A 27,759-nucleotide genomic window follows, 5' to 3' on the forward strand; every position below is an offset into this window, starting at 1 on the left:
CTCTTCAAAGCTCTATGGTATGTATATAATCGGCAAAGATATATATGTGGTAAATTTCATGAGAAAAAAGCAGTAAATAAGAACAATATTACGCAAAAATATTTCTTGTTCATTTAGCAACATTTTGTTTTATTCATTCTAATTTTCATACTTATAATTCTTTTCCTGTGAAATTTACCACAAAATACATTTCCCAGTTATACACATAATAACAGTATTAACTTTATTACACACATGTGGCTGGAGTTAATCAATAGTTATCAATAGACGGAAGTACAAAGGGAATATAAAATGTTCAACCTAAAACATGGAAATACTCAGTGGTTAGCCATACTCAGAAGGGTTTACTTAATTAGAGATTAGAACCTGCATTAAACAATGCGGTAATGAATAAAAGAAGCTTCTATATCTATAAATATGTCAATGAACAACGAAGATTTCAATGTCATATAGATTTCAGTGACAAATTCTACAGCAGTAGTTCGTGATCAGGAGTTCACCGGTTGCACGTAGAAAAAATGGGGGGCGAAGAAGGGGTAAGAAATAATATTGGTGTGGTGGTAGCACCTCCTCGTCCCCTGTAGAGCCGCCACGTTCAATTTTTGCCCATTGTATTTTTTTATATATGAAGTGGAAGGACGCCATTTTTTTCGGAGACTCCCCGCATTCCCCCACACTTTTACTGGTGCTTATAATGTGATTGTTGTTATAAAGTTTCTACTAGATGACATATCAACACTTAATTTAGATACCCGGTAGATTAAGTATGTACACTTGCACTTGTGTATCGCAAAGTAGTAGATATTAGTGTAGAACAAGTAACCTTCTCATGTCGACTATTAGCGATTATATGAATAATTTTATTGAGATTGTGTGTTTTTTTAAATATTTATATTGAACTGGAATCACGGCGAGCAAGGGTGCCTATTTCTCTGTAACTTTGGAGATGGGTCATTCATACGTGTGTTTTGTAGCAGACAAGGGTCTAAGAAGCCATTTATGAGGTTATTATGAGAAATTGAATTCAAGATATGTAAAATATTGTATATTCATTAAAATATATATTCATAACACACATGGGGCATTGGGGAGCCCAGGTCCCTCAGAATTGGCGTCCTTGACGGCAAGTCACGTTGAGTTTTTATGCTAGAGACATTAAACGGCTACGGCTTATTTGGGTTCTTAATGCAGTATTGTTATTAAATTGTATTGATTGACGCATTAAGGCTAATTTAGAAAAGTATAACGATTTCAATGTGTTATTGTTAACTTTAGGATCATTAACCAATTGATGGGTTACCCGATATTAATAAGAAATATTCATGAAACTGAAGGTCATCGGTTAAAAAAAAATAATTGTGTAACACAAATTCATGCTGAGGCTCCTTCAGTGTCATCAAATATTCTGCATACAGTAACGCAACACACACAAAAAAGTAAAATGTCATTGACTACTATCTCCATTATCGTAATATTCTCTTTGCGTTTACGCAAACCGTTAGCGAAAATTCCGTTGTCTTTCCAAAGAATTTTTTATTGACACCGAAAAAATTATACTGTAAAATTGAAGATTAAATGGAGCATGATATTAATGAAAACATCTTTTTTTATTTTAGGCAACGTAACTGTTATCATAAATATTTTGAAGTGTATCGCAAGTATAGCGTTGCCATAACGCAAACCATTACTTAAAGTCTCCATTGTCATTACACAGTCTTGTATCGGGACCAAATAATTTATATCGTCCTGGCATCCTGCGTCTGTGTGAGCCTTTCTCATGAAACTGATTGTCGTTCTCTGGTATGGCGAGTTAAAATCTTTTGTGCTACAGTTTATATTATCATACATAGTATATGAAAATCCGGGTTAAGTTTAGAGTTGCCCTTCCGTTTTTTTAAAATAAAAATTAGGAAAATTTACAGAAGAGATGAGGTAAGAAATGATTTCTAGTTCTTATGTGATGTCTGTGTGTGTAAGTTTGGCAATAAAGTTATGCTTAATACTAGAAAAGACTATTTTTAAAACTCGGAAGGTTCGATGATTCAGTGGCATGACCAGTTTATGTCGAGAACAGAAAGCAACTAACCTGTTCCTACTTCTGCAACTACTACTTCTGCTTATATAATGGATCTGTGTAGTAAAACGGCTTAAGTTTAGAGTTGCCCCTCCAATCTGAAGTTGCCCTTGGATTTTGTAACATACAGAAAACTGTGCTTAAAGTATTAAAAATGTTACATTTCACTTATCTTCAGTACTCCGTGTGTTTCACAAAAATTTGAAAGGTTTTCTTCATTATTTTTGCGCATCCGTTACGCCTGTTCGCCATATTCGCCATATTTTACAACTACCATGCTGCTGAAACCTTCCGCATCCGGCAAATAGTACTAACTTCCACATATCTTTTCTCGTATTAAACATAACTCTCCTGCCGAACTTACATTCATAAACATCAAATAAAAACTTCAAATTATCATTTCTTACCTCATTTCTCCTGTAAATTTTCCTGATTTTTATAAAAAGCGGAGGGGTAATTCTAAACTTAACCCAGTAAAACTGCATATTTTAATGTGTTTACTGCTTTTTTGTAGGTTGGACACTGGGAGGGCAACTCTACACTAAGCGAAAACTCCTATTGTCTGTGCCCGCTCCAGCTGGTATTCTCAAAAAAATTACACTATTATTTTATGAAAATGGATCAAAACTTCTTTAATTTCAAGCTATCTCGGGAGTATGTTTAGTACAAGGGGTCCAGAAGCACGTAAAAAACAAAATTTACAGGAGAAATGACTTATGCAAGTACTTAGACGTAATAAAATAACCAAATCTAACCTAACCTAACATAAACTAACCTGAATCTAATATTAGTAGAAATAAGCGAACTTCTATCATTTTTGGAAAATTATGTGGGGCCCCTACACTAATATAGCAAACTAACCTACCTGTAACTTAAACTAAAGTAAACTAACCTAACTTACCCTAAACTAACCGAATGTGAACAGAAATTACCAAAATTGTAACATTTTTTAGAGAAAAGAGCTGGACCCCTTGTGCTAAACATAGGCCCTATCTCGTTCCTACTTAAATCCTACTTGCCCCTATCATATTCTACTAGCAAGATTCTAGAACACAGGTCCCCCTTTCCATTTAGTTGTAATAAAGACCGAAAACAATGTGCCCTGCGGGTCTCCAACCCGCCTTCACTCGCTGATGCTCGCTCGACAATACTATTTGAAATTAATATTAAATTTTGGTACAGAAAGGGGCATTTATTCCGAAGTTGGGCTTCCGCTTTCGCGACATGCTTTCGCTGTTATCTCCTTTCCACACTTTCTGCAAATTGTGATTTGATTCATTAATCCGTGCTCTTCAGAAACTTTTAAAAGATTTGGCTCGTTATCAACGTATTGCATCACAAGTGTTAAAACTGTTGGTCCATTGCCCTTGTATATTCCCATGTTGATAACATGAATGCTCATTTCTTTCCCACAATGCAACTATTCAGTTACCTTGCGCCGAGTAGTTCCATACGCTTGTCGTATAGTACCATGTTTATAACCGGTTATATACAAATAATGAAAAGATTTTTTGAGACTCTTATATATTATCAAGCACACAAGCGATCAAATTATCCATATCTTTCCTGTAAATTTTAAAAATTTTGCTGGAAGCGGACGCCCAACTTTGGAACTTAACCCCAGAAAGGAATCAACCTAGGTGCTAACCTATATAGGGAGGACCTGTGTTCTAGAACCTTTCTGATTCTACTCTATTCTAGTTTACTATACTGTTTTAAAGCAGCCTTACTTTTCGATTCGCAGGTGGAGCGTGTATTGTAAGGTTTTCCGGATTCTCCATATCAGCCATAGATAAAACGAGTTTTTATTGTTGGTAGGATCTATAGCTGGGACACCAATGTCTGTAACCGGTAGTTCTTTTAGAGAAAAAGAGAAGAACATATGCTTACTTGAGTTGGTATAATGTCTAAATTCACAATGTGCCAACGTGAATTTGTATATAAATAAGTAGATGTTTTACGCAAAAAAATTCTTATTTCATACAGTTTTTCTCATTGTCCATATTTTTCTCCGTGCCGTATGGGAATATCCTACTTAACATTGATTAAACTCAGAGGATTCACCAGAAATAATTGTTGAAACAAATAAATACTCTTACGACTTGCGTTTAAATATTGGGTCCAAGAAAAGGAGATTGAATGCAGAATAGACAAATAAATCTGTGCTAAGTGGCTACCAAAGAGCATGAATGTTATGTACCTTAGTTACATAGTGCGAATCTGGTAGAGCCCCGCCGCAGTTCGCTTGCACGTCCGTAGGACCATGGGCATCAGAAACACTGCATTTGCTTATAAGCGATAAAAGTGGTAAATCGCGACAAAGGCATTTCCATTTTTTTTAAACCTTGATATTTATTTGATGGAGGGCAGGATTTGCGTAGAATCATGAAAAGAGTTATAATTTCGCTAATTTATATTAATGCTATAGTTGATGATCTTCTAAACATTTGGCCTCTTTCGTCTAAATGACCTTTCTTCTATATTAAAACAATTAGGTTTCTAAACCTATATACGGAAAAATTATGTATCATGAAGGTTTGACTTTTCCTCTTTATTTTGTGTGTCATATTTTGTATTGGAAGATAATGGCAATCTCAAAAATGTCATTACGTATTACACTAAGTTCACAAAATATAATAGGTTAACGAGGCATATATGCAACAATAGATCACGTGCACTATACTTTACATATTGTATTTTGTTTATTTATAATAGTGTTTGAAAATAATCAGCATTTCATCTCACTACATTGTAACGATTCATGATGTGAACCCTTTATTAAAAAATGGGAAAATATAAGCAAGTATCTTTAGAGAAGCGGTGGTAGAATTTTTAGGATTCTAGAATTTTGCATAAGTTTGTTTTCGTAAAATTAGCCCAGAAAATCGAAAATTTTCCTCAGCGGTCCAATCCTTTGTACAATCAGTGGCTTGTAAATAATTTTCATAAGTTCCAAAGAAATAGTTTGCTGCTCGTAGTTTTGTTGTACAGTATGATAAAATTGACTAAGAGCATTGACTAAGTGGCTCTGTATGAAAAAGAACTTTCCTTAAATTTTTGTTTGAAATTTAAGAATATGACATCGTCAGAGATGTTTTTTCGCCATTTTTCTCGTAGGACAACGTGGACGTCGCTATCGGGTAAAAATACCAAGAGAACAGTAAGAATTATTTGCGCATCGTGTACTATCCATTACATAAAAATGAGCCCCTGATTTCGCGGTGCTGCCCTGACGTTCACTCAAAACTTATATTCCAATATTTAAAGTTTTTCCAGGAACACGAACTTTGTGGTGCTCTCTAAAGAGGGCAATGTCATCGCGGACTGACCGCGCACTCTGTGGCGTTTTTGAAAAGTTTTTCAAAATATCTTAGGAGTGAAAATTTAAGCGTTGCAATCTTGACATCTTTGTACCAACACGGTCGAGTGTTGATCAATAGCACATGCGGATTTCTGAAACAACATCTATTTCAAAGTAATTTGTTTTCCCACTCCCTCTCCTGTTGTTGGGAAGGAGAACCGGAACTGGTTTCTGGTTTCAAAGCATGTGGTGAAGAATAGGAAGACTGTGTGCGGTAAAAGTATACGAATGGCATGCTAATTGTTACGAACTTATGAGTCTTGTATTGTTCCTGTGCCACCGCCCTAGCGAGGAGGAGAGTGAGTGAGTCCAGCATGCTGTGTCCTGTTCAGAGAATGGTGGTGACTTCAGAATTCTTTTCCATTATAAAAGTCTTTCTTCGATGCATAGTGTCTGATAAACATCGTTGCCCTGCGATGATGTACACCACAAAGTAGATGTTATTGGCAGTATTACTTATAAGAATTACGAAATGAAATTAAACTTTAACGTCCCACGATTATGCCGGTTAGGCTAAAGGAGACGGTGATAATGAGAAATGAGTGAAATGGTAGAATGAAGAAAGTGGGAGGAAACGGGAGAACCCCGAGAAAACCCACGAGCACGGTGTTTGTCCACCACAAAGTCCACACGGCGCGAGCTGGGATCGAACCAGGGACCCCAAGCATCGGAAGTGAACCCTCTACCACTGAGCCACCGCGCCCCCTTATAAGAAAAACGAGTCATAAAAAAAACTTTCGATGCACATAGAATTATTGAATATGGAAACTAACACCAATATCTTCATCTTCCAATATAAATCACATTACACAGAGTATCTACCTATATGCAGGGACGGCGTAAGGCAAACTGGGGCCCGGAACCAGTGAAGTAGACCGTGATTTATACATTTTTGACGTTCATTTACATAATCTTTCTTTCTGTTTACTCCTCCCCCTTTCCCGTTGGTATGTGTGTGTGTTTAGATCATTTTAATCTGAGATATATTAAACAAATGGGGGCGACATTCAGAATCCATGTCTATTTTTTAATGCTTAGAACCGCCTTCAGCTGATATCTAAAAATAAAACTGGACCAGGACTATCATTGCATTTTTTTATTCATTTTTAAACAAAGGACACGATAGAAAAAGGATTAGGAATACAAGTGTAACGGAAACTACAACCCACGGCAGAAATAACATAATCTTAAGAAAAAACAAACCGTAAGAATCAAGAATCCAGAATTTATCCTACACCTATACTATCCTAGTATCAACGCGTACTGTAATTAGATGGAATAGTGGAAGTAATGCTCCTAATAATACATTTAGAGACAAATTTACGTACAAAACATAATGAGCTGATATTGCAAAAATTGCAAATAGCAATATAATCGATACGATTTCTAAATGTAAGCTCTATGTTTCGTAGAATATTCTTGTTCGGTTCTCGCATTTGGTGATTCTCCTACGCAATTTCTCATATAGTTAAGTTTATCCATAGTTTCTCCCTGTCTGAATTTTTCTCTCCAGTACACATACAGTACATATACACTTTTTTCTTCTTACCGAACTATCGGTAAATAATGGCTAGAATAGATTTCTCCCCTGCGTTGTCTTCTTCATTTATCTTTTACTAGGTTTTTCTCCTGTGATAATGTATCATCTATTTAGTCCCACTGCTTTTGCCGAAGTATCAATGAATAGTTAAGCACTAAAATATTTCTCTCTTGCTTCTCTCTTTTTTTTACTATTGTTTCCAGATCTCACACTTGTTTCATGATTATATTATTTTGTATTTAATAATTCAGTCATGTTTATATTCTGTCACTTTATGACTATTTCCATTACCACTTACTAACATACTTAGTATTAGAATATATTATAAGAAAAAATCCTGAATATATTGAATAATTAGGGATATATTATAGATTAATTATGTGAGCACAAAATTCTACTACGGGTTATACCATCCTATTTTTCATTACCACCTATCACCAGTCAATTGACAGATTTTGATGGCTTTTTATTACTCTTTTGGTACTTTTGTATTTTTATTGCCTTTACTTGAAACACGAAACTACTTTCGACAGTAGTTCCACTACCATATTAACTTGTGTTCCAAAAAAATTCAGAATGATACCTTCCTTGCTTTGGTAGCAGCGAAAGTCTCAACTATATTATCAAAATCCAAAGTGGATGCTATTTCATTTTCGATAGAAAGAATGGCCAGATTCGTGAATCTTTCTGGACTCATTCTGGAACCCAAGTATGATTTTATCAATGTCATTTTACTGAAAGATCTTCCATATGATGCGACAGATACGGGCAGTGTTATCAAAATCTGAAGCGCGGTTGCCAAAGTTTCATTCAAGCCCCATTGAAAATACATATTTCAGGATGCCTTGTAGGGAAAAATCAGCAGTCTTTTCTTCGACATAGATGAAATCAATAAAATGCTTCCCGAACTTAAATAGTATCATGTTGTATGTGAACAAATCGAATGATTTGTGACAAGTGTTCCACATGAGAACAATCAGGAGTTGAATTAAATATAATGCTGAAGTATTTTAAATATTTGAACCTTTGTTTTCTTATTGAACATTTTCTTCACTCTAAATTTGTGGGCTGAAATGTAAATTCACACGCCAAAACCAAGAGCAGAAATGGGAAACCAGCTAAGCAAAAGGGTTTTACTCGCTGAAAATTCGACTTGTAAAGAAAGAAAGAAAAAAAAAAACAGAAGGAAAACAAGTGAATCAGCGACTATAGCGTCTGCACTAAAGAGATTTTAGCTAGCAAAGAATGCTAGTACCCTAATAAAGCATTATGTACGTTGATCCCTTCTTTCTGCCCTTCTCTTGAACTGATATATGAATAAATAAATAAATAGATAAATAAACAGTGATATTTTAGGAAGCAGGTTAGCAGACGGATCCCCATTACTTGCATCATAAGACCGTAGAATGTAAACAACAGAATGCTCTTTGACTTTTTTATATATTTTAATCCACACTCAGCTTTTTCCTTTAAATTTCTCTTAGGTTATTGAATAGAATGAAACTTTTATTTTACTTATTTTTCACTTATATTCAAATTTTTCTTGAATTTTCTTGGGAGCCCCAAGAAGTGAAACGTTTATATATATATTACCTGCATTCAGCCTTTTTCTTAACCTCCCCCCCCCCAAGAGTATGAAGCGTTTACTTTATTTTTCACCTATATTCAAAGCTTTTTCCTTTAAATTTCTTTCGGGTCCCCAAGAGAGTGAGAGTGAGATAGGTATGCGCACGAGACAAGATTTGTAGCTGTCTCGTCTTGAAAATGTGCTGTAAAAGTGATGTCTCGACTCGAAAAATGTATATTTCTCTATTGGAAGAGCCGTGTCTCGACTCGAATTTTGTCAGGAAAATCCTGTCTCGGCTCGTCCCTAGTGCAATACTTACGTCAAGATTACAAGAATAGCCAAGGACCGAAATGCATGAAAGGTCCAGAGGCGTAGCCAGAAAATCGTGAAAGGGGATTCATAAAGCATATTCTCTCTCTCTCTCTCTCTCTCTATATATATATATATATATATATATATATATATATACTAGCCTTTAGCCAGCTGGGGGCTTCGCCCCCAGACCCCCGTATTTGCTCGGTCTACGGCCTCGCAATATCATGTGTTCGTGCATTTATTCTTAATGTTGCCTTAAATCGGCCCAACATCCCCAGGTCTCATATTTATAATCCTTTGCTCCTTAATACTCTGCTTAATAACTCACAGCTTATTTTTTATAGCAACCTTTGTTTTGTCAACCACAATTTATCGACTTACTATATAATGAATAATGATGTTGGATTCTCATTTTCAGAGGGTTTTTTTTTTTTCTTATTTATAATTTTCAAAAAAGAAATCTGGGATTTTTGTTCGACCATAACTCTTGCATATTTGTAAGACAAAGGTCGATTCTTTTTCTTGTAACTTTGTAGTATTTCCACACCACCCCTGTGGTATCCTGCTACACGCATACTCCTTTGAATGAAAGCTTTTGCTTCGTCATGTCTTTCGTATACTAAAAAATCCGGAACGTTGTGGTATTTGTGTCTGGGAAGGTTCGTATCATAGTGTGAAAAGAAAGTTCAATATGATTTGTATTTGCACAGGCACCAAGCACTCTCCATAAAGAAGCTTAAAGGGATTTTTTTTTTTTTTTTTTTTTTGCGTAGACTCTTATGTTACTATCAAGTATAAGTGAAAAGTAATTTTTGCAGCAGACATGTATCATACTCCGAAATGAAAGTCCACTGGTGTTGTTTCCTGGGTAATTCCATAGCTATCACTCACTAAAAGGAACTATCGTAGAAGTTGTGGGTAATACAACATATAAAGCAACTGTAACAAACACGTTCCGTAATACCCGTTTCAAAAATCCCCTAAAAACTAAAAATATTCACTTTTGGCTATTTTCCTTTGACGTGCCTAATTTAATCATTGTAATACTAAATAAATTGACCAATAATTTTGAGATATAAAAGGAGTTCCATAAATAAATCCCACCAAAGTTGGATTTTTTTTATTTCTGTTAATTTATAAAGGTAAGCAAGAAAGTTCTGTCGCTTTTGTAGAGGCCTGTGTTCAATTGGACCTCCCACCGTGAGTTGAATGCGAATGAGGATAAGACGAAGGTCAGCTGTTGTTCTGCGTATGTGCAGCATACTACCTGGTTATGGTAGTTCAGTTACATTGTGAACTTGCGTAAGAACAGAGTGAATGAGACTTCCACAGAGCGTCATAAGGGCGTGTATGAAATACGAGTTCAAAGTGGGGACAAAGACAGCTGCAGCGGAGCAGAATTCTACCGACTTTCTTTTTTTTTCCTATCTCAACTATCTGAAAGATAAGATTTTGTATCCCAAGAAGACACCCATTTAAATAGCATAGGAATGTCTTCATCCCCTTTCGACCCCTGAAAATTAAAAAAAAAAATCACTTTTGGCAATTTTTTCACGGTCAGTTCTCAAAGGCTACAATCATGCCAAATTTCATCATTCTAATCATACCGGAAGTGCCTAAACATTTTAGGGTGTAGAAGACGTACCATATAAATGACATGCGAAAGATTTTTTCAGTTCTCCATAAAACCAATCTACGGTTGCAAATTTTCATTTCTGATGATTCACTTAGGTAAAGCTAACGTAAACGTACAAGCATACCGAATTTGAAGTTTTTATTCCAATTCTAAGTACCTAAAACATGAGATTGTAGGTCCAGAAAAAGTCTCATTTAAATAACATGGGGAAATTCTTCATCCCCTCTTTAGACCCCCTAAAAATTAAAAATATTCTTTTTTGGCAATTTTCCTGTGGTTTTGTCCCGAAAAGCTATAATCATGTCAAATTTAATCATTGTAGCCCTGCAGCAAGTGCTCAATAATTTGAGGGTGTAAAAGGTGTCCCATATAAATAACATGGAAAAGATTTTTCAGTTCCCTATAAAACCACTCTAAAGTTGGAATTTTTTACTTTTGGCAATTTTTCTGTCGGTTAGTCCTCGAAGGCCACAATCATGCCAAATTTCATCATTCTAATCTTGCCGGAAGTGCCTAAACATTTTGGGGTATAGAAGACGTTCCATATAAATAAAGATTTTTCAGTTCCCCATGAAACCACTGTACGGTTAGAAATTTTTATTTCTGATAATTCACTTAGGTAAAGCTAACGAAAACGTACAAGCATACCGAATTTGAAGTTTTTATTCCAATTCTAAGTACCTAAAACATGAGATTGTAGGTCCAGAAAAAGTCTCATTTAAATAACATGGGGAAATTCTTCATCCCGTCTTTAGACCTACTAAAAATTAAAAATATTCACTTTTGACAATTTTCCTGTGGGTTTGTCCCGAAAAGCTATAATCATGTCAAATTTAATCATTGTAGCCCTGCAGGAAGTGCTCAATAATTTGAGGGTGTAAAAGGTGTCCCATATAAATAACATGAGAAAGATTTTTCAGTTCCCTATAAAACCACTCTAAAGTCGGAATTTTTTACTTGTACTGATTTACTTAGGTAGTTCTAACGCAAATGTGTAAGCATACCGAATTTCAAGTTTCTATTCCAATTCTAAGTACCTAAAACATGAGATTATATGTCCAGAAAAAGGTCCATTTAAATAACATGGGGAAAATTTTCATCCCCTCTTTAGACCCCCTAAAAATTAAAAATATTCACTTTTGACAATTTTCCTGTGGGTTAGTTCCGGAAAGCTACAATCATGCCAAATTTAATCATTGTAGCCCTACAGGAAGTGCTCAATAATTTGTCAGCTCATGTAGTTTTATATACTGTTAGGATATATATATATATATATATATATATATATATATATATATATATATATATATATATATAATTTATATATATATATATAATATACCCAACACAGTGGGGGTAAGAAACCCCAGTCATCTCAACGGGAGTTACACGAAAATGACAATTAAAAATAAAGTATGTATGTGTATCTGTCTGTATGTATGTATGGGAGACCGGGGTATTCACGAACATTTAAGCTTTGATTATAAATAACTCCTTTGTTTTTAGAGATAAAACATTAACATTTCTTGTGTATAGAAAGCTTGAAGCTTTTCCTTTCTACTGAAATGCAGAGGGAAATCAAAAGTAACATTTTTCAATAAATCAGTGAGATGTTTTAAAAATGTTCCTATGTTCGGGATTGCCCCAGTGGTCGGGGTAATCCAGAACATACTGTTTACTTTAAACTTTCCTTTACGAAAGAAGGGAAATGCATTAAAATACATTAAAATTATACTGTAATTTAAATCTTTAATAGGACTTATAATTACAAACATAACTCAAATTAATGAGAAACGTGCCCAGACCTCATTATCTTTAAAATTATTACACATGAAAGTTAATACATAATAGGATAAACAAATGCAATCTTATGAAATAAATTCAGAAATAACGGTACATTAAGGAAAATATTCATTAAAATGAAAACATTATTTTGAACTGTAGAAATCACATATATACGCATTCATGTTTTCTCCCAAAGACAGTATTTTTTATTAGTCCAGTGTTGAAATGCGGTTAATAGGCTGAACAAAATTAGCTAACTGCTAATGAATGCTACTAGGCTAAATAAATTTTTAAAACACTCTGAATCACACACACAGAAAAAATTGCAGCCTATGATGAAAAATCAGATATGTAAAATCGGATTACTGACTATGATATAATGAAGTAATAATTCTAAAAATAATAAATATAGCAAACTTTTCTAATTAACAAAGCTAATAACGCTCAATACCAAGACATGATGTATTTCCCAAACCAATTTCATTAACTTATTACTTACATTTCAATAAGTAAAACTATTTAAAAATTTTTTGATAATTTATTTCACACCATTGGGCAATCCCAAACACTCCAGGTAATGGTGGACATTCTGTCTGTCGTTTCCCCATGAGGCGTCAATTTATTGTTAAAATTGAAACTAATTATTGACTGCAAAGTGGCTAGTAAGATTACAAAAACCTAATTCCCAAATATAGGGAAATATATAGCCTTATCTGTAATAATATAGATAAGATAAGAGCCAAGTTACGTTGCGCAGATTGTTGAATCAATTTCATAGGTGAATCGACAAACACAGCAAAACATTTTCTTCCTGGTAATCCACTCAATTGACCGCCATCAAATGTATGCTACACTGGTCCAGGTCCCTCCGCTAGCATGCAGCAAAATCGTCTGTTTTGTTACAAGTTTCCTTCGGTGTAAACTTCCTTCGGCATTACCTCAGTGTTCGAGAATACCCCGATTTCTCCTATTCAGTCATGATTTCAGGGGGTGGTCTGCGGGAAATTTCCGTTTTATTCAAGTTCTTCCCTCTCTCTCTCTCGATATAGAAACGCTTTCAAAGTCTTGAATGGAAGACCAGTCGGAAAACGACCATTAGGAAGACCTAGGCGGAAATGGGAGGACAATGTTAAGATCGATCTCGCAGAGATAGGAATACAAAGTAGAAACTGGATGCAGTTAGCTAAGGATATAAGTCAGTGGAGAGCTTTCGTGAATACGGCGTTGAACCTCCGGGTTCCATAGGCCATAGAGTTATATATATCGTTTTCCGATTGGTCTTCCATTCAAGACTTTGAAAGCGTTTCTACTTTCTTCCATTCTAGCTACATGACCTGCCCACCTAAGCCTCCTAGACTTGACGACCCTAACAATGTACTCTTCACGATTCGATTTTTGGATGTTGCAAAGTTCACGAGTCTAACACCGTTGTCATTACTTTCTTTATGCTGACTTTCGTTCCTTATAAGCGGTTTGAAAATATCCTTTTGTTCTATCTTCGCATTGAAATCCCCTAATAGAATTTTCACATTGTATCGCGGGAGTTGGTCAAATATCCGTTCCACTTCGTAAAAACTGTCTTTTATATCGTCACCCTTATCTTCAGTTGGAGCGTGTACAATTAAAACAATAATATCACACCACCGTCCCTTAAGAGTAATAAAAGAAAGCCTGTCAGTAACAAATTCAACCCGTTTAATTGCTGGTAATATTCGTTTGTGGACGAAAAACCCTGTTCCTAACTGGCGATTTTTATTTCCGTCCCCGTAAAAGAACTTAAAATTTCCGGAATTCACAGCTCCATTTCCTTCCCACCTAACTTCCTGAACCCCTACTAGTTCAATTATGTATTTCTCTAACTCACTCGTTACGGATTTTAACGCGCCTGCCCTATAAAGACTTCTAATATTTCAAGTTCCAAATCTCATGTCCATTTTCTTTTGCTGTGGTCCTGCCAAGTTATCAGTCCCTGTCCGAGGCTCTTATAAATATTTCTGAACAAGTGTTTTTTTTTTTTTTTTTACAGGATAAGGTTGTTAGCCTTACCCAAACCCCCAAACTGGAGGACCATTCCTAGTCGGCTGTCCGCGACTGCTTATTCAGTATATTCGCAGCTAACCTCTATATCTAGAGGCCTTCTCCTCGATCCGCAACCTGAGGACGCGCCATGCCGTGGTGACAGGAACCCACGTTACACGTATATATATATATATATATATATATATATATATATAGAGAGAGAGAGAGAGAGAGAGATCTATATATAAATATATATAGATATAGATAGATAGATAGATAACAGGAAGTAACTGAAAATTATCTTTTCCCACATTCTTTTCTTTCATTTAATGCACGTTGAGCGTTCGTAATGTATACTGGGTCTCTGCAATTCATGTTGCGTGGTACCATGGGGTCAACAATCTCTGGCAACATGCATTCCTTAAAAAATCTTGACAATTTTGGAACCATTACATTGCTCCACAGATCTTCATTTCTCTCCACAACTTCAAGGTGCAATGTTGTGGCCTCATCAATATAGACAACGAGGTAACACTTACTGATCTCTGAAATGTTTAACTGTCCTTGGATCTGGTAATAACAATCACTGTTCCGTTTTAGCCTGAAGCTACCCTCATCGGAGATCTCTAGGAACAAACCTTTCCTCCGTCTTATTTCTTCTTCCATATTTTTGCCTCTAAGGGAAGGAAGACATTTTACCTCCACTAGGCCATTCTCTTCTACAATGAAACCTGAAAAACAAGAATAGGGTAAGGGATTAAGCACAGATTCATACGAATTGTAAATCATGTATGTGTTACAAGCAGCACTTTCGCAGTTATAAAAATAGCTGATTGAACAAGTTTTGTGAACGTTTAATTTCTATTTACTAATTACTTACTTTCTCCTAGTACAGTTGAACGGCTGAATAGGCTTTGATAAGAACGTAAAGAAATGCCCATCCTCTCTAGGACATCCTCTCCCTCACACGATATTATAACCACCACAACCAAATATATCGGCAGTTTGGAATTACTTCTGTCGTATCTTGCGGTTTTTCGTTGCCCTCCTCCTACCCCCACTCCCACCCCCTATCAACACAAGCTTTGGAGCTATATGCATTGATATGAAGCGTAATCCCGTGAAGGAAGACAGACAGCGGTGAAAGAATTCGTTGCGCTGAACGAAAAGTTGTCTGACAAGCGAGTGCTTCCTGTCGAGCCACGGTGAGAAAGAAAATATTTTTTGGGCAACTTCAGGTATATTCGTATTCCACGAAAAGCGCCGAACATCATGAGTAGAAGACTTATTCACAGATAATATGACGGCCACAAAAAAAAAGAAAAAAAAAACCTACCGCGAACCTAGTGTCGGTCGTGGTTTGTGGAGAACGGAAGGGGCATAACATTGTGTCTAACAACAAGCTTTCCAATATATTGTTTTGTATGAGTATGTTAAATTAATGTTTGATATAGGAGGAAAAGTTAACTAGAAAACTTTATATAAAGTCTATATTATTATGTAAAAGGTATCCATATTTGGTCTAAGGGAAAAAAACAAGACCATTTAGATAGGAACTGGCCACAAGAGACGTGTCACGTGGATAATGCATATATAAACCAGGTATCTCCACAAAGTGAGGCTCCTTCTGCCCTGGTCAGTAGTGCGTAGTAAAGCCAAGATGAGGTCCCTACTGCAAGTATGACTTTGTGTTTCTCTAGTGGCTGGCTGGCACGAATTAATCTGGAAATTTTCAGAAAGGAAATGAGGATGTTTTCACAAGCTTACCAGAAGTGTTAGAACAGGAGAGCTGAAGCTCTGAACCCAGATCGCCACTTTTATACACAGTAGCTCCCCAGTTGCATCACGATTCTGGGTGGGCACCGTTCTAGACCATCTCGCTTTGGCAGAGCCAGGAATCGAACCTGGGACCCCACGACCAGCAGTCAGAGACGGTAACCACTAGATATATATGGTAAAGTGTGTGCCCTCCCAAGGAAGATGCCTGAATTCAACACTGTTCCCACTACGTCTGGGAAAGTAGCCTACACGCATAAACTATGAAATGCATTAATAGGAAAGACAAATCATGGACAATAAACGGCTCCAGTATTTGCAAAGGATTGTAAGGTCAGATTAGGGCCGCTGCATGTTTATCATCATATAAAAATAATTGCAAGAAGTCAGAAAACTTACCATCAGGACTTGCTCCCAAGAAACCATGTTGGAGATCAATAATTAGTCCTCTTTTTTCTATTGTCCATCCCTTTTCATATGCAAGCCTTTGAAGAGCCACATCTTCGTTATTTTTGCCATATTCAATAGCTGTCGTCCAAATATTTTTTTTGTAAAGTATTTGCTTTACAAGTGCGTGGCATGGCGTACTATCTTTTCGCTTCATCACTTTTCCAAACATCGAGGCAGTGAGTCTGTTTCGCCGATGTTGCTCATATATCAAATTTCCATGCTGACCTCTGGATGAAGATTCGATTGCTGCTCTCTCCTCGGCAGTAATCTGAAATACAATGAAAAGAGTTTTATATGCACACACAAGTAGACCTTGTGTACAAAGTATAACACTGAAAATCTGCATAATTTGAGAAAGGAAAATACAGGAAGGAAGGGTCGGTCCTGGAAGGAAGGCTTTTCTCTCTTGTTCGAAATTCCTTCTGAGGGGTCGCCGCCACTCTCGCACATGCACAAATAAATAAATAAATAAATAAATAGAAACATGAAAATATTTGGTATTATGGTTCCATATTACAGCTCTAATGAGCACAGAGAAAGAAATTATGGTTCTTGTTACATACATACGGTACCATAGTATGGTGGGAACAATAACAATTCGTATAATATACAAGAATTTTCGCACTAGAAGATGATAGTACCGTATATTTGTAGCACGAATCATAATTTCTTCCTTCGTACTCATATAAAGCTGTAATATCAAACTATAATACCGCATATTTTCGCCAGTACTAGCGTTTTTTTTAATAATCAGAGTTTCATAATTTATTTGCTAATTTAAAAATCGCTCCGAATCATGGTGGGTGGGAGTTACATCTCCGGAAGTAGTTACGGATTACGTCTTCAGAAGTACAAATTCTTACCTACAGGTAACTCACACTGGCTCTCTTCTCGTTCTCGCTATATTCCACATAATCTCATTTTGACCCTATTTTTATGCCTCTATTTGACCTTTTTAATGTGCTTGTTCGCCGATATAAAAAAAATACGTGTCGCTTCTTTTTCAATGTTCTTTATGTGTGTGCAATCTTATCACAATCGGTGTGTTACACCTGCGTACTAGGGATGCGCACGAGACAAGATTTGATGCTGTCTCGTCTCGAAAATGTGTTGTAAAAGTGATGTCTTGACTCGAAAAATGTATTCTTCTCTGTTGGAGGAGCTGTGTCTCGACTCGAATTTTGTCAGGAAAATTCTGTCTCGACTCGTCTCGTGCGCATCCCTACTAGGACCCTGCCTTGTAAGTTAACGGTAGAACAACTTACCACTCCAGAAGCTGCATTATGTCCATGACCATAACTCCTTTTACTCCAGCCAGCATCAACGTACACTGTTATGTATGGAACACTATCGGGGTCAACATGTCCCTTCTCGATTGCAATTTGTCTTTCTTTTTCTCCATTTCGCTTCATTTGAGACCAAAGACTATCAGCCCAAAACTGCAGACAATTAGAAATAGAAAAGTAAGGATGACTTCCTAGCACAAACTTAGTCGAAAGGTTTGTGACATAAATCCAAAATGTGTTGAAGCAATTTTGGTGTCTTTTTACTGAAAATGTAAATCAACTACATATAAATAAATACAAATAAATAAATAGAACGATAGTTTAAACTTTGGAACTACAATTCCAGTTTTCCATTATAAGTTAAGAAATGTAAGTAATACAGATCTAGAAAGACAATTGCAAACGTAGTAATTATAATAAACTTTGAATGTTCAAATTTACAATGTTGTAGGCCCAAAATAAAGTTTAAGGAGGTATTCTAGTTTTCTCCAAAATGAGTTATTGTTAGAGGGAAATTGTAAGCCTATTCTTATTGCATATTAAACAAATGTATTACTTACCGGTTCTAGGTGCTGTTCAGTTTTACTAAACAGATCATTACTCATGCAAGGAATGTTCATTACACTGAGTAGCTCCTGAAGATAGGAATAACCACTTCCAATTGTTAGAGTACCCCAAACTGCACTTTCATTTATTGTCATAAATTTTGACCTGGGAGTTTCTTCAGTTGAATGAACTATTTCTCTGTTGCATACCCTGCACTTGAAGTGGATATAACTACGGAGACCAACACGTCTTTCTTTGTGATACTGCAATTTCCCTAAAGTGCAGACTTCACGGTGTTTATCTTGTAATGTCATCGACCACCGAAGGACGTGTCCCAAATCAACAATTCTGCGGCCACTTAACTCAGGTTTCTTGGTGACTTCCGTTTCAGGCTCGATAACATAGAATGGTTCGGCTTCGGTACTGTGGAGAAAAAAGAACTCAATATGAGAATAAGAAACTTTTCCAATTTTATCATAAAGACACAAAATGAAATGTCTAAAAGTTAATAATAACAATCCTAAAATTAAATTTTAAAATTATTTATTTTGATTACTTAATCTGCTCTTATACCTCCCCTCCATGGACGCCCTACGGGGGGACGGGGCCACGGTCCTCCCTGACTCACGGAAATGTATAATGTATAGATCCAGCATTGGGACCCGGGATTGCATTCCCCATTCTACCAGCTCCCACTATACCTCTCCAGAAAATTTTCTTCGGGAGTCGTTGTTACAAAACATAACAAAAACATATGTTAGAACCTTGTAACAAAAAATAATCATATCGCAGATACGCCCTCTCCCCTACCTGATTACGTAATAACTCCTTTGTACGTACAAAAGTATTCTGTGACAATCCTTGTATTAATCACATTTAATTTGTTCCTATACAAAGTTACTATCTTGACAGGATATAGTTCTCAAACAGATATCCGAGTCCGGTGTGAACACACCACTGTCTACATACGATATGTAAAACGTAGAGCTGTAATTTTACTACATAGCTGTTCTCAGTAATATAATAAGCATATTATTATTAGTTTCTGAAAGAAACATAATTCTACTCTGCTTTTCTTGTGTAGAAAATATATAAACTATTAAGTAAACATCCTGACCTCATATTAAAACTATCTTCCTGTTGAAAACTTCTAGAAGAGCTCGTAGGTTCTTCACCGATGTCTTGGTCTGTCCGAAGGCTATTGTCTCCCTGTAGTGGAGTATCTTCCAAATTCTCTGTAACGGCATTTACCGGTTCATTATCACATTCAAGTCTCCGTATTTCCACGCTAGACGACGTGCTTTAGATTGCTTATTTCTTTTTCTCGTCTTTGACAGTGGTCGTTTCTTACTAGCCATTATCACGGATAGAAAATCACGCACCAGCTTCACAATAGAAAAGAGCAGCAAGTGGTTAGTAACACTGATGCTTTCTACGCTTATGGATGAAGTATGGCTACAGTTCACATGGCGGCGCCACCGTACGAAGGGAAATTCGAAATTATCGAATGTTGTAATAAACTCCTACTTTTCTCGAAATACGTACAATTTTAAAAGTAAATAATTATTACAAAAGAAAGGACAACACTCAGGCTATAGAACTATATATATTAATTCATAAACATATTCACTATCTTAGTGTAACGGAAAGTGAAAGAAGAGTGGTACTTTGCAGCGCGTTGTTTTCCCAAGAATTGTTGTAATTGAATTGCGCACTTCTTCAAAGAAAGTCACATAAAAGTTAAGTAAACAAGAACAAAACTTTGTAAAGTTATTAGATCTCTTACAGAAAGTGTAGGGAGTAATATATTTTAGTTTCACTGTTCTTGTTTTATTAATTTAGTTGAAAAGTAGGAATAGCTTATCGTTAATTAATGGTTAATTATGTCATAATTAATTAATTAATCTTCGGAAAAAATATTTCGAAACGATATAAATATCATCATTATCAGTTTTCCAATAAAAATCAGAAATATTTTCCCATTATTTTACGAAAATCTTGAACGTCGTGTATGCCCTTAAGACACACATGTTTTCTTTGAACTGTGTTGTGGAAAAAAAAAAGGAATCAATGAAATAGTGCTTATTTTGTTGTACTCTTTTTGTAGATTAATGTTTATAGGACTATATATGGGATTCGAAACAGTATCACGTTAAATAATTTTCTGACTACGGTATGTAGACTGTAAGTTGGGAAAGTTCAGTTTTCATTACTTGATACTTTTGTGTATTAAAAATATATCTCTGACGCTCTGATCTGTTTTACCGTTGTAGATAGAGAATCTTGTAAAACACAGTTCGAAAATTAGGAATTCTAGTGTTCCAAATATGTGAAACTTTTAACGAAAAAGAATTTACTTGGTAGCAGGGTTGGCTGGTTTAAACCTTGGTTAAAACCAGCTGGTTGTTTCAAAAAAACCAACTGGTTTAAACCAAAAAACGAAAAATGTTCGTAAAAGTGTAACTATACGTAAAATCTTGATGAGCACACATTTCTGGGTTATCACGTTTCACTCCCCATATATTATTCGTACTATATTCAGACCTAAATTCCCCTTCTTTACTCAAAGAGATTATATTACTAAAACAACTTTTTTTTATGTAACTTTATGGATGTTTCTTTTGTCATTTTTTATACTTTGTTATTATTGTTATGCAACCAAGGAAAAATTATAAACATTGTTTCATTTTAATAATGTTTACTATTGATAAAATACATCGAAATGCCGTACTTTTTTGGGAGGGGTTCATACAAACCCCGCGAGAGGCAATTATTAAAATGAGGAATTTTTGGTAATTATTTATGCATAAATAAGTCAGAGCTAAAGTGGACTCAAATAATTCGTATCTTTATTCACTTTTCGTACTGATATGCAAAGTAAATCGATATATTTCTTTAACTTGGACTAATAAAAGTCATAGTGAACTGACTTGGACTAAATTAGTTCTTCTTTACGCTGTAGTACTTTGAAATTGTCCATATGTAATTCTGTATAAAGGATCCACTTGTGCAATGGTTTATCTTTTTCTCCTTCTGTACTAATGACTCTTGACGATTATATTAACAAATATGTAAAGATCACTCAACGTATTTTTACCAGGAGTCCTTCGTGAGTGAATCGGCAGACATATCGCATTTGTGGCATATTAATCCCGGTTTCGAGTTCAAATGGAGGACAATTTCTCTTAGATGTAAGCCCACAATCTGCTTGGATTCCGCTTTAAGCTTATGTGACCCCTTCCAACATTACCCGGTTGTTGCATACTAACATTAAAGCGAACAAGGTTACTTCTGTCCGTATGTGATATGAATACATATTGCAAATTATTTAAACCAAAATCTTCTGGTTTAAACCAAAAAAGAAATGGGTTTTTTGTTTTTTTTTTCTCAATAAAAACCATGGTTTCTGCCAACCCTGCTTGGTAGAGCATGTATTAAAATGAAAAGAAAAGTGTTTATCCCAACATTCTGTGCAGTGGGTGGAGAGTCATGTGGCAGCGCAGCCTTTGAATTCCCCGGCATTATATACAGTAACTGGAATTGCAGCAACGCTGTACGGATCATCTCGTGCTGTTTTGTCGCATTAAGGAAGTTCGCAGCTGGAGCCTACATCATATGAATGTAATAGGAAAAGAAAGTAAGACCTCATGACCTTTCACATCATCTTAATAACAATAGCAATGGATGTACTATCTCAATGAAACATCGAAATGAAACTTTGCATAGCACATCCCAAAATCTATTAATCTTATTACTTCATTCGTTTTCGCCACATGTTGACTTATCGCTGCTGCTATCTTTCTGAACATGTATTATTCACAATGGCTCCATTTGTACTTAAAGATCTATCAGTATCCACATTTTGGAGCTTACAAACATGTTAAAGGGAAAAAAGAAATGTAGCCTTGGCAATCACGTTTTCACCCAAGTTGTTCTGCAATCAATTCCCCGGCCGAATGTACCAGATCAACATGGGTGTTTTCTTTTCTTTCATTGAATGAAAACAACATGGAATGTGTAGGTGACGAGGGCTGTTTATGGTATATTGTAAATGAGGAAGTACTGATGATGGTTTCAACATTTCCCTACGGTTTGTATACGTCAAAAACGCACACACACATATATACTCACATCATATGTGTTGATTGCAATAAAACGGTCAAACCTGCGTTAATATTTTCTGGAGTGTTTCTCGATTTTTTATTCAAAAATATGCGTATTTATTCTATTAGCGGCGGTATTACAGAGAAAAGAAGCACAATTTTGAATGCAAATCTAATTGCAGAACTAGTGAATGATTCGGACTCAAATGGTTATTAGTTAAATAGTAATGAAATTGATGATTTCTTGCTCAATGTTGTATCCGTGAATGAACAACATAGTAACTCTGTTTCGAGTGAATCTGAGGTTGCGCCGGGAAAGAAGAAAAGAAACGTCTCGTCGCGATTTTAAGGCATATTCTGATGTAGCTTCGAGGAACGAAATTCGGGTAAAAGCAAAACCCTTGTTTAGTTGTGCTCCGGGAATTGATCTCTCTACATAGTGTTCCCTGTATAAAATATCTCAGCTGGTTTTACGGATAGAGATACATAGTAGAAAAAGGAACGAATCAACACGTAAAACTGCAGATTGAGAAATAGAAAAAAACTAAAACAAAAAAAAAAAATTCTAAATGAAAGCGTTTTTCTTCAATTGAAAACAAAACATATTTTACACTAATTATTCACATATGCGTTGTACGGAAGCCAGCTTTACACATTGTTTACAGACCAACTGCGGAAGGGCTATTGGTTTGTCTGTCACATGGTGATAGAAGCCGTTCTTTTCTGCTGTTTGACTTATCACTTGTCAATGCTCACATACTGTACAGAAAAAAGCAGGAAAACATATCTCACTTCGAACTTTTTGTGCGAACCTAGCACAAGAACTGCATTCAGCAGGCATTGAACTAGATGGCCCATCCCAATCTTCACCCGGTGCAAGGTTGGAAGCAAATGCGCCATTACCCATACAGAGTTCCCTAATATTCGCAAATCCTAATAGAGTGGGACAAAAGGAGATGGAAAGTGCGTAGCACTCGCACGGTGAAAGGAAGTTTTAAAAAATAGCGTTTATTATTTCATATATGAAGTTGCAGTTTGCGTGGGGAAGTGCTTCCAAATGTACGACAGTAAAGAGAAGTACTGCAATCTCTAGTTGCGAAGACAAATTTCCTGTGAAGTATAAACTCAGTATTGCATATCAACTAAGGTGTTATCATGTAATAAACTTTGTGAGTGCATTTCTTTCTGTAGAAGTGTATTTTCTACTGTGTGCAATGAGTTTAAAAACTGACAAAAAGAAACAAATTTTCGAGGACCACACCCAATCCAAACAAAATAGACGGTTCTTTTCTCCAATTTTCAACAACTTGTACGTTTAATGTATATCTTGTTAATTTCTAAGAAATTAGTTTAAAGTTTCATGTAGATATAATATTTTCAAACTTCCTCTAAAACGCGCCGGACAGTAGAAGTTGAACTACCCGTCTAGCTAAGAATGGTAAATACGCGCCAGGAAAAATAAACGCACTGCTGAACAAGACTGCACTTCCTTACACGTGACGTTTCGATCTTCTAGCCAAGATCGTCATCAGACGTACACACGCGCCAGAAAAAAGTGGCAATGTTTCACTCCATGTAAACTGGGATACCGATGGTGCAGAATAGAGAAAATCGTATCAGATATGTCATTGTTTGTCTTTAAAATAAACCTACCTGTTTGTTTGAAGAAAGACACTTTAAGATCCTTTTAAAAGTGTTTCTTTTTTTTTTTTTTTAATTTTAATAATACACCGCAGCAATTCAAAGATAATGATGTCTCAACTTTCACTGAGTAATATTAAAATTATTAAGTATTGAGTAATGAAATTTTCAGGACTTAAAGTTAATAGATGGACCTACATATCGCGTACGAGAAATTATTTTACGATTTCTTTTCCGATATATAGTCGTATGAACATTAACCAACCAAAAGAGTCCAATAACATAAGCACTCTTTCATTAATTCCTATTTTTCTCAGTTCTCAGTACAAAGAAAAGTTTCATATCTTAAGTATTGAAATAACGACATTTTAACAATAACTAACGAGGTACGACAACGCAATATAAATTTCGAATGATCATCAGGTTAGCATTACGAAGTGAAGGGCGTATCTTTATGAAATTAATAATAGTAAATAAATTACGGTATCGGAAATCTTTAGTATAATACAAGATTGCTAACTTCCTGCAAGTATTAAGGAAGACATAAAATAAATTTTGACTTGGAACACGTCGCCATCTCCGTATGTTCCGTCGCTTCTTATATATACGTAGTTAACACTCAGTGTTAATATGAGCTCCTCCGTGGTTAAGCGGTTAGCGTACGCACCTTTGGCGTGGGGGACCCGTGTTTAATTCCTGGCCTTAGCAGATGTGGCTTGGATTCCACGTTAATCAGTGGGTCCACCTCTCATAAAGCTTCGATGCTGAAAGGGACGTTAAACTCAAAGTCAACTCAACTTAGTATGTTAATTTCATTCGAGAAATGAACTGTAGCAGTTGTGAGATCAGAAGACCCTGGCAGTGTAAGAAATACTGCTGAAACTCTAGTAAGCCTAGTTGAGTCCTATTGGAAAAATCCTTCTGGGCGATTTCGTTGTTCCAGGAAGAGGCATTCACTATTGTAGAAGTAACTTCTTCGGCGGTTTAGGAGAATGTTGTTTCACTAATATTACATAAAGTACCAAAAGGCGCACACGACTCAAACCAGTATTTATAAAACATGGGGAAAATACTATACAGTTGTTTGTATGGTAGAAAAAATTGCTTTTTCTATCTATATAAGAGAGATACCTGTTTAAATCTGAAGAAACCTTTTAATGTGAGCAGGCATTTATTTTAGTAAAATAAACTTGTTGTAAAGTTTTGGTTATGTAAAAATATAACACATTTCTCTCACCTTTATATCTCACTTTAATTTACAAAAGAATTCGGACTTGTAGTTAGCATATATGCCAATAAGACTCTTTGGTGTTAAGATTTTGTGATGTTGATCTTGATGTTTTAATATCGAAAAACTGAATTACATCGAAAATAAAAATAACATATCGTTTTACGAAATGCTTCAGTTCTATAAAATATACCGTATACCTATGCTCTTAGTACTTTTTTCTTTCGTTATTTAAGGTAGTTTTACGCTAGACGATAATAAGATTGTTATAGGCCCAATTACATCTCTATTTAATAGCTGTCTAGATGCTCTTTATATAAGCCTGTACGCCTTCTGCGCGAAAGATTGGTTTATTTCTGGTAAGAACATTTGCTGTTAGGATCCAGCATTAACCAGCAGGTCGATGTTTCACATAACTTTGCTACCAAAATTTACACTAAACACCAATACTCCTAATTATCCGATAAATACCATAAGTTGCTGTATAGAAAATAATTCAATTACAATTAAATTTTCGAAATCGAAAATACCAAAATCTTAGAGGAAATTAGAGCACGCAATAACGACGCAAAATAAATTTAAATAGAAACTGCTAGAGCTACATGTATTTGATTAAGGATGAGAGGCTGGAGACAAGTAGATCTGTCTTTAAGATAATATAATACGTTTTGAAAATGTAAACCATTTCTAAGTAAAATTTGTATAGCATTGTTTTTCATATTTTATTTAAGAAATATAAGCTAGGTATGTAGCGCAGTTTTCTGTCTTCAGGCAATACTGATCGTACGTAGAGAATTCGTTACTTTAAGAAAAAGATTGAAAGAAGGCAATAATCGTACTTAGATAAAATGTATTTACGTATAACAAGAAAGATTATTTATATTTATAACATAAACTATTTATTAAATATAGGTAGTTTTTGTTAAATACAGTTAGCTATCAGGAAAATAGGTTAATTTTCGATTTATCAAGAGAGAAAAGAAAGAAAAATCGGATATTAATCAGCTTTTCAGTAGTTCGTTGTGCTTCTGTATTTTTGGTATTTAGATCTATCGTTACTATTTTATTAGTAACAAAATTTCAAAAATTTTAAAATACTTGTTCCAGTACCTTTTATATCCCTAGTCTTATGCCAAACCATTCCACCCACTAACTCAATTTCACCTGAACTGGCATTTACTTTTGTGTTTCCCGAGCTTGGTGATAAATTTAGATAAAACGAATATTTTTCTTATTCCTTTCAGATTTGTGTTTTTTCCCTGAACATTCAATGCTGAAGATTTCAAATCTCAAACTTGAACATTTTTTTGTGTTAGCGAAACAGCTTCTCATTGTTTCAACGTTGTAATAAAATTGAAATGGAAACAAAAAACGTTCCTGTTAAAGTTGAAGTGAAAACAGAGAACGTGTTATTTCAAGAAAGTAATTATGAACTTTGTACTAGTAGCATTGACGATCATAAAGATCCTCTTGCAATACGCTTGGAATGTAAGGAACGAGAAAGTAGAACGGAGGGAGAGATTTTCGCTCCAGAAAGTAATGAGGATAAAACAATATCAGATTGGAAACTAACCTCTAAAGCAATATGTTTGATCAGGCGTTTGTCAACAGTTGAAGTACCTGCAAATTCCAATAGTTTTCACAGTAACATCAAGCCAAATTGCCCCGATTTAAGAAACAGAACAGAAGAGCCAAGCAATCAGATATCTTCCAATATTAGATATAAGAATGGTCACGAAGGGGACGTTCAAGAAAATGATATGCAAGACGCAGGTAGCAAAGCTCAGGCTATCAGGTACGTTTAGAAGTGTTTATTTAATAAGAGTTACATTTTGTATACTTATTTTTTTCAACTTGTAATACTTCGTTAACTATTCTTTCGTTTAGCTTTAACTGAGTAAATAGAATCGCAAACATTTGAATAAATAAATAAATAAATAAAAAAAACGCATCCTAATGTTTAGCTTATAATTTCAAGTGAGCAATACTTGATCCGTAACGAAATGTCATCAACTTCTAACTTTAGGTTTTCTTGCTTCATTTTTTAATAATGACTAGTCACATCATAGTTTAATGAGAAGCATTGCAAACGATGCTTCATAATCGTTTAATGAGTTGGCAGGCAAGTATTTTTTTTAGAGTTATATATGCTGTGGCCTCTTTATTAAATAATATGGTATTAATTTTTTGAAAGATCGGTGTGGGAAGTAGTGAATGGGACACGGATGAGGTTTCTATTGAACCATGCCGTCTCGAATATATACATCACTTAAATAATCCAGAGCCCTTTATGCTATTTAAATTTACGTATTCACTTAAAAGTGTAGAGTAAGTGCTAGATTGATTTCTAGATAAATTGCGCACAAAATCAAATTAATAATTTAGTTGACTAAAGTTTTTTAAATTTCACAGTGATTTGTTTAAATATTCGT

General features: G+C 35.3%; 1 protein-coding gene across 4 annotated transcripts in view; it reads left to right on the top strand.

Moving 5' to 3' along the window:
* Window positions 1–1,671: 1,671 nt before the first annotated feature.
* The window catches only part of LOC145681210 (uncharacterized), a 52,658-nt gene continuing 26,570 nt past the window's right edge, over window positions 1,672–27,759 (top strand). For 2 of the 4 annotated variants that reach the window (XM_081752738.1, XM_081752741.1), the window contains exons 1-2: window positions 1,672–1,800; window positions 26,572–27,122. In XM_081752738.1, the coding sequence (XP_081608864.1) occupies window positions 26,686–27,122 (437 nt within the window). In that variant the 5' untranslated portion in view covers window positions 1,672–1,800; window positions 26,572–26,685. The other 2 variants (XM_081752740.1, XM_081752739.1) reach the window with 2 other exon arrangements.

This window comes from Thermobia domestica, chromosome 3 (assembly GCF_964235325.1).
Source record: "Thermobia domestica chromosome 3, izTheDome1.hap1.1, whole genome shotgun sequence".
In the NCBI taxonomy this organism is placed as follows: Eukaryota; Metazoa; Arthropoda; class Insecta; order Zygentoma; family Lepismatidae; genus Thermobia; species Thermobia domestica.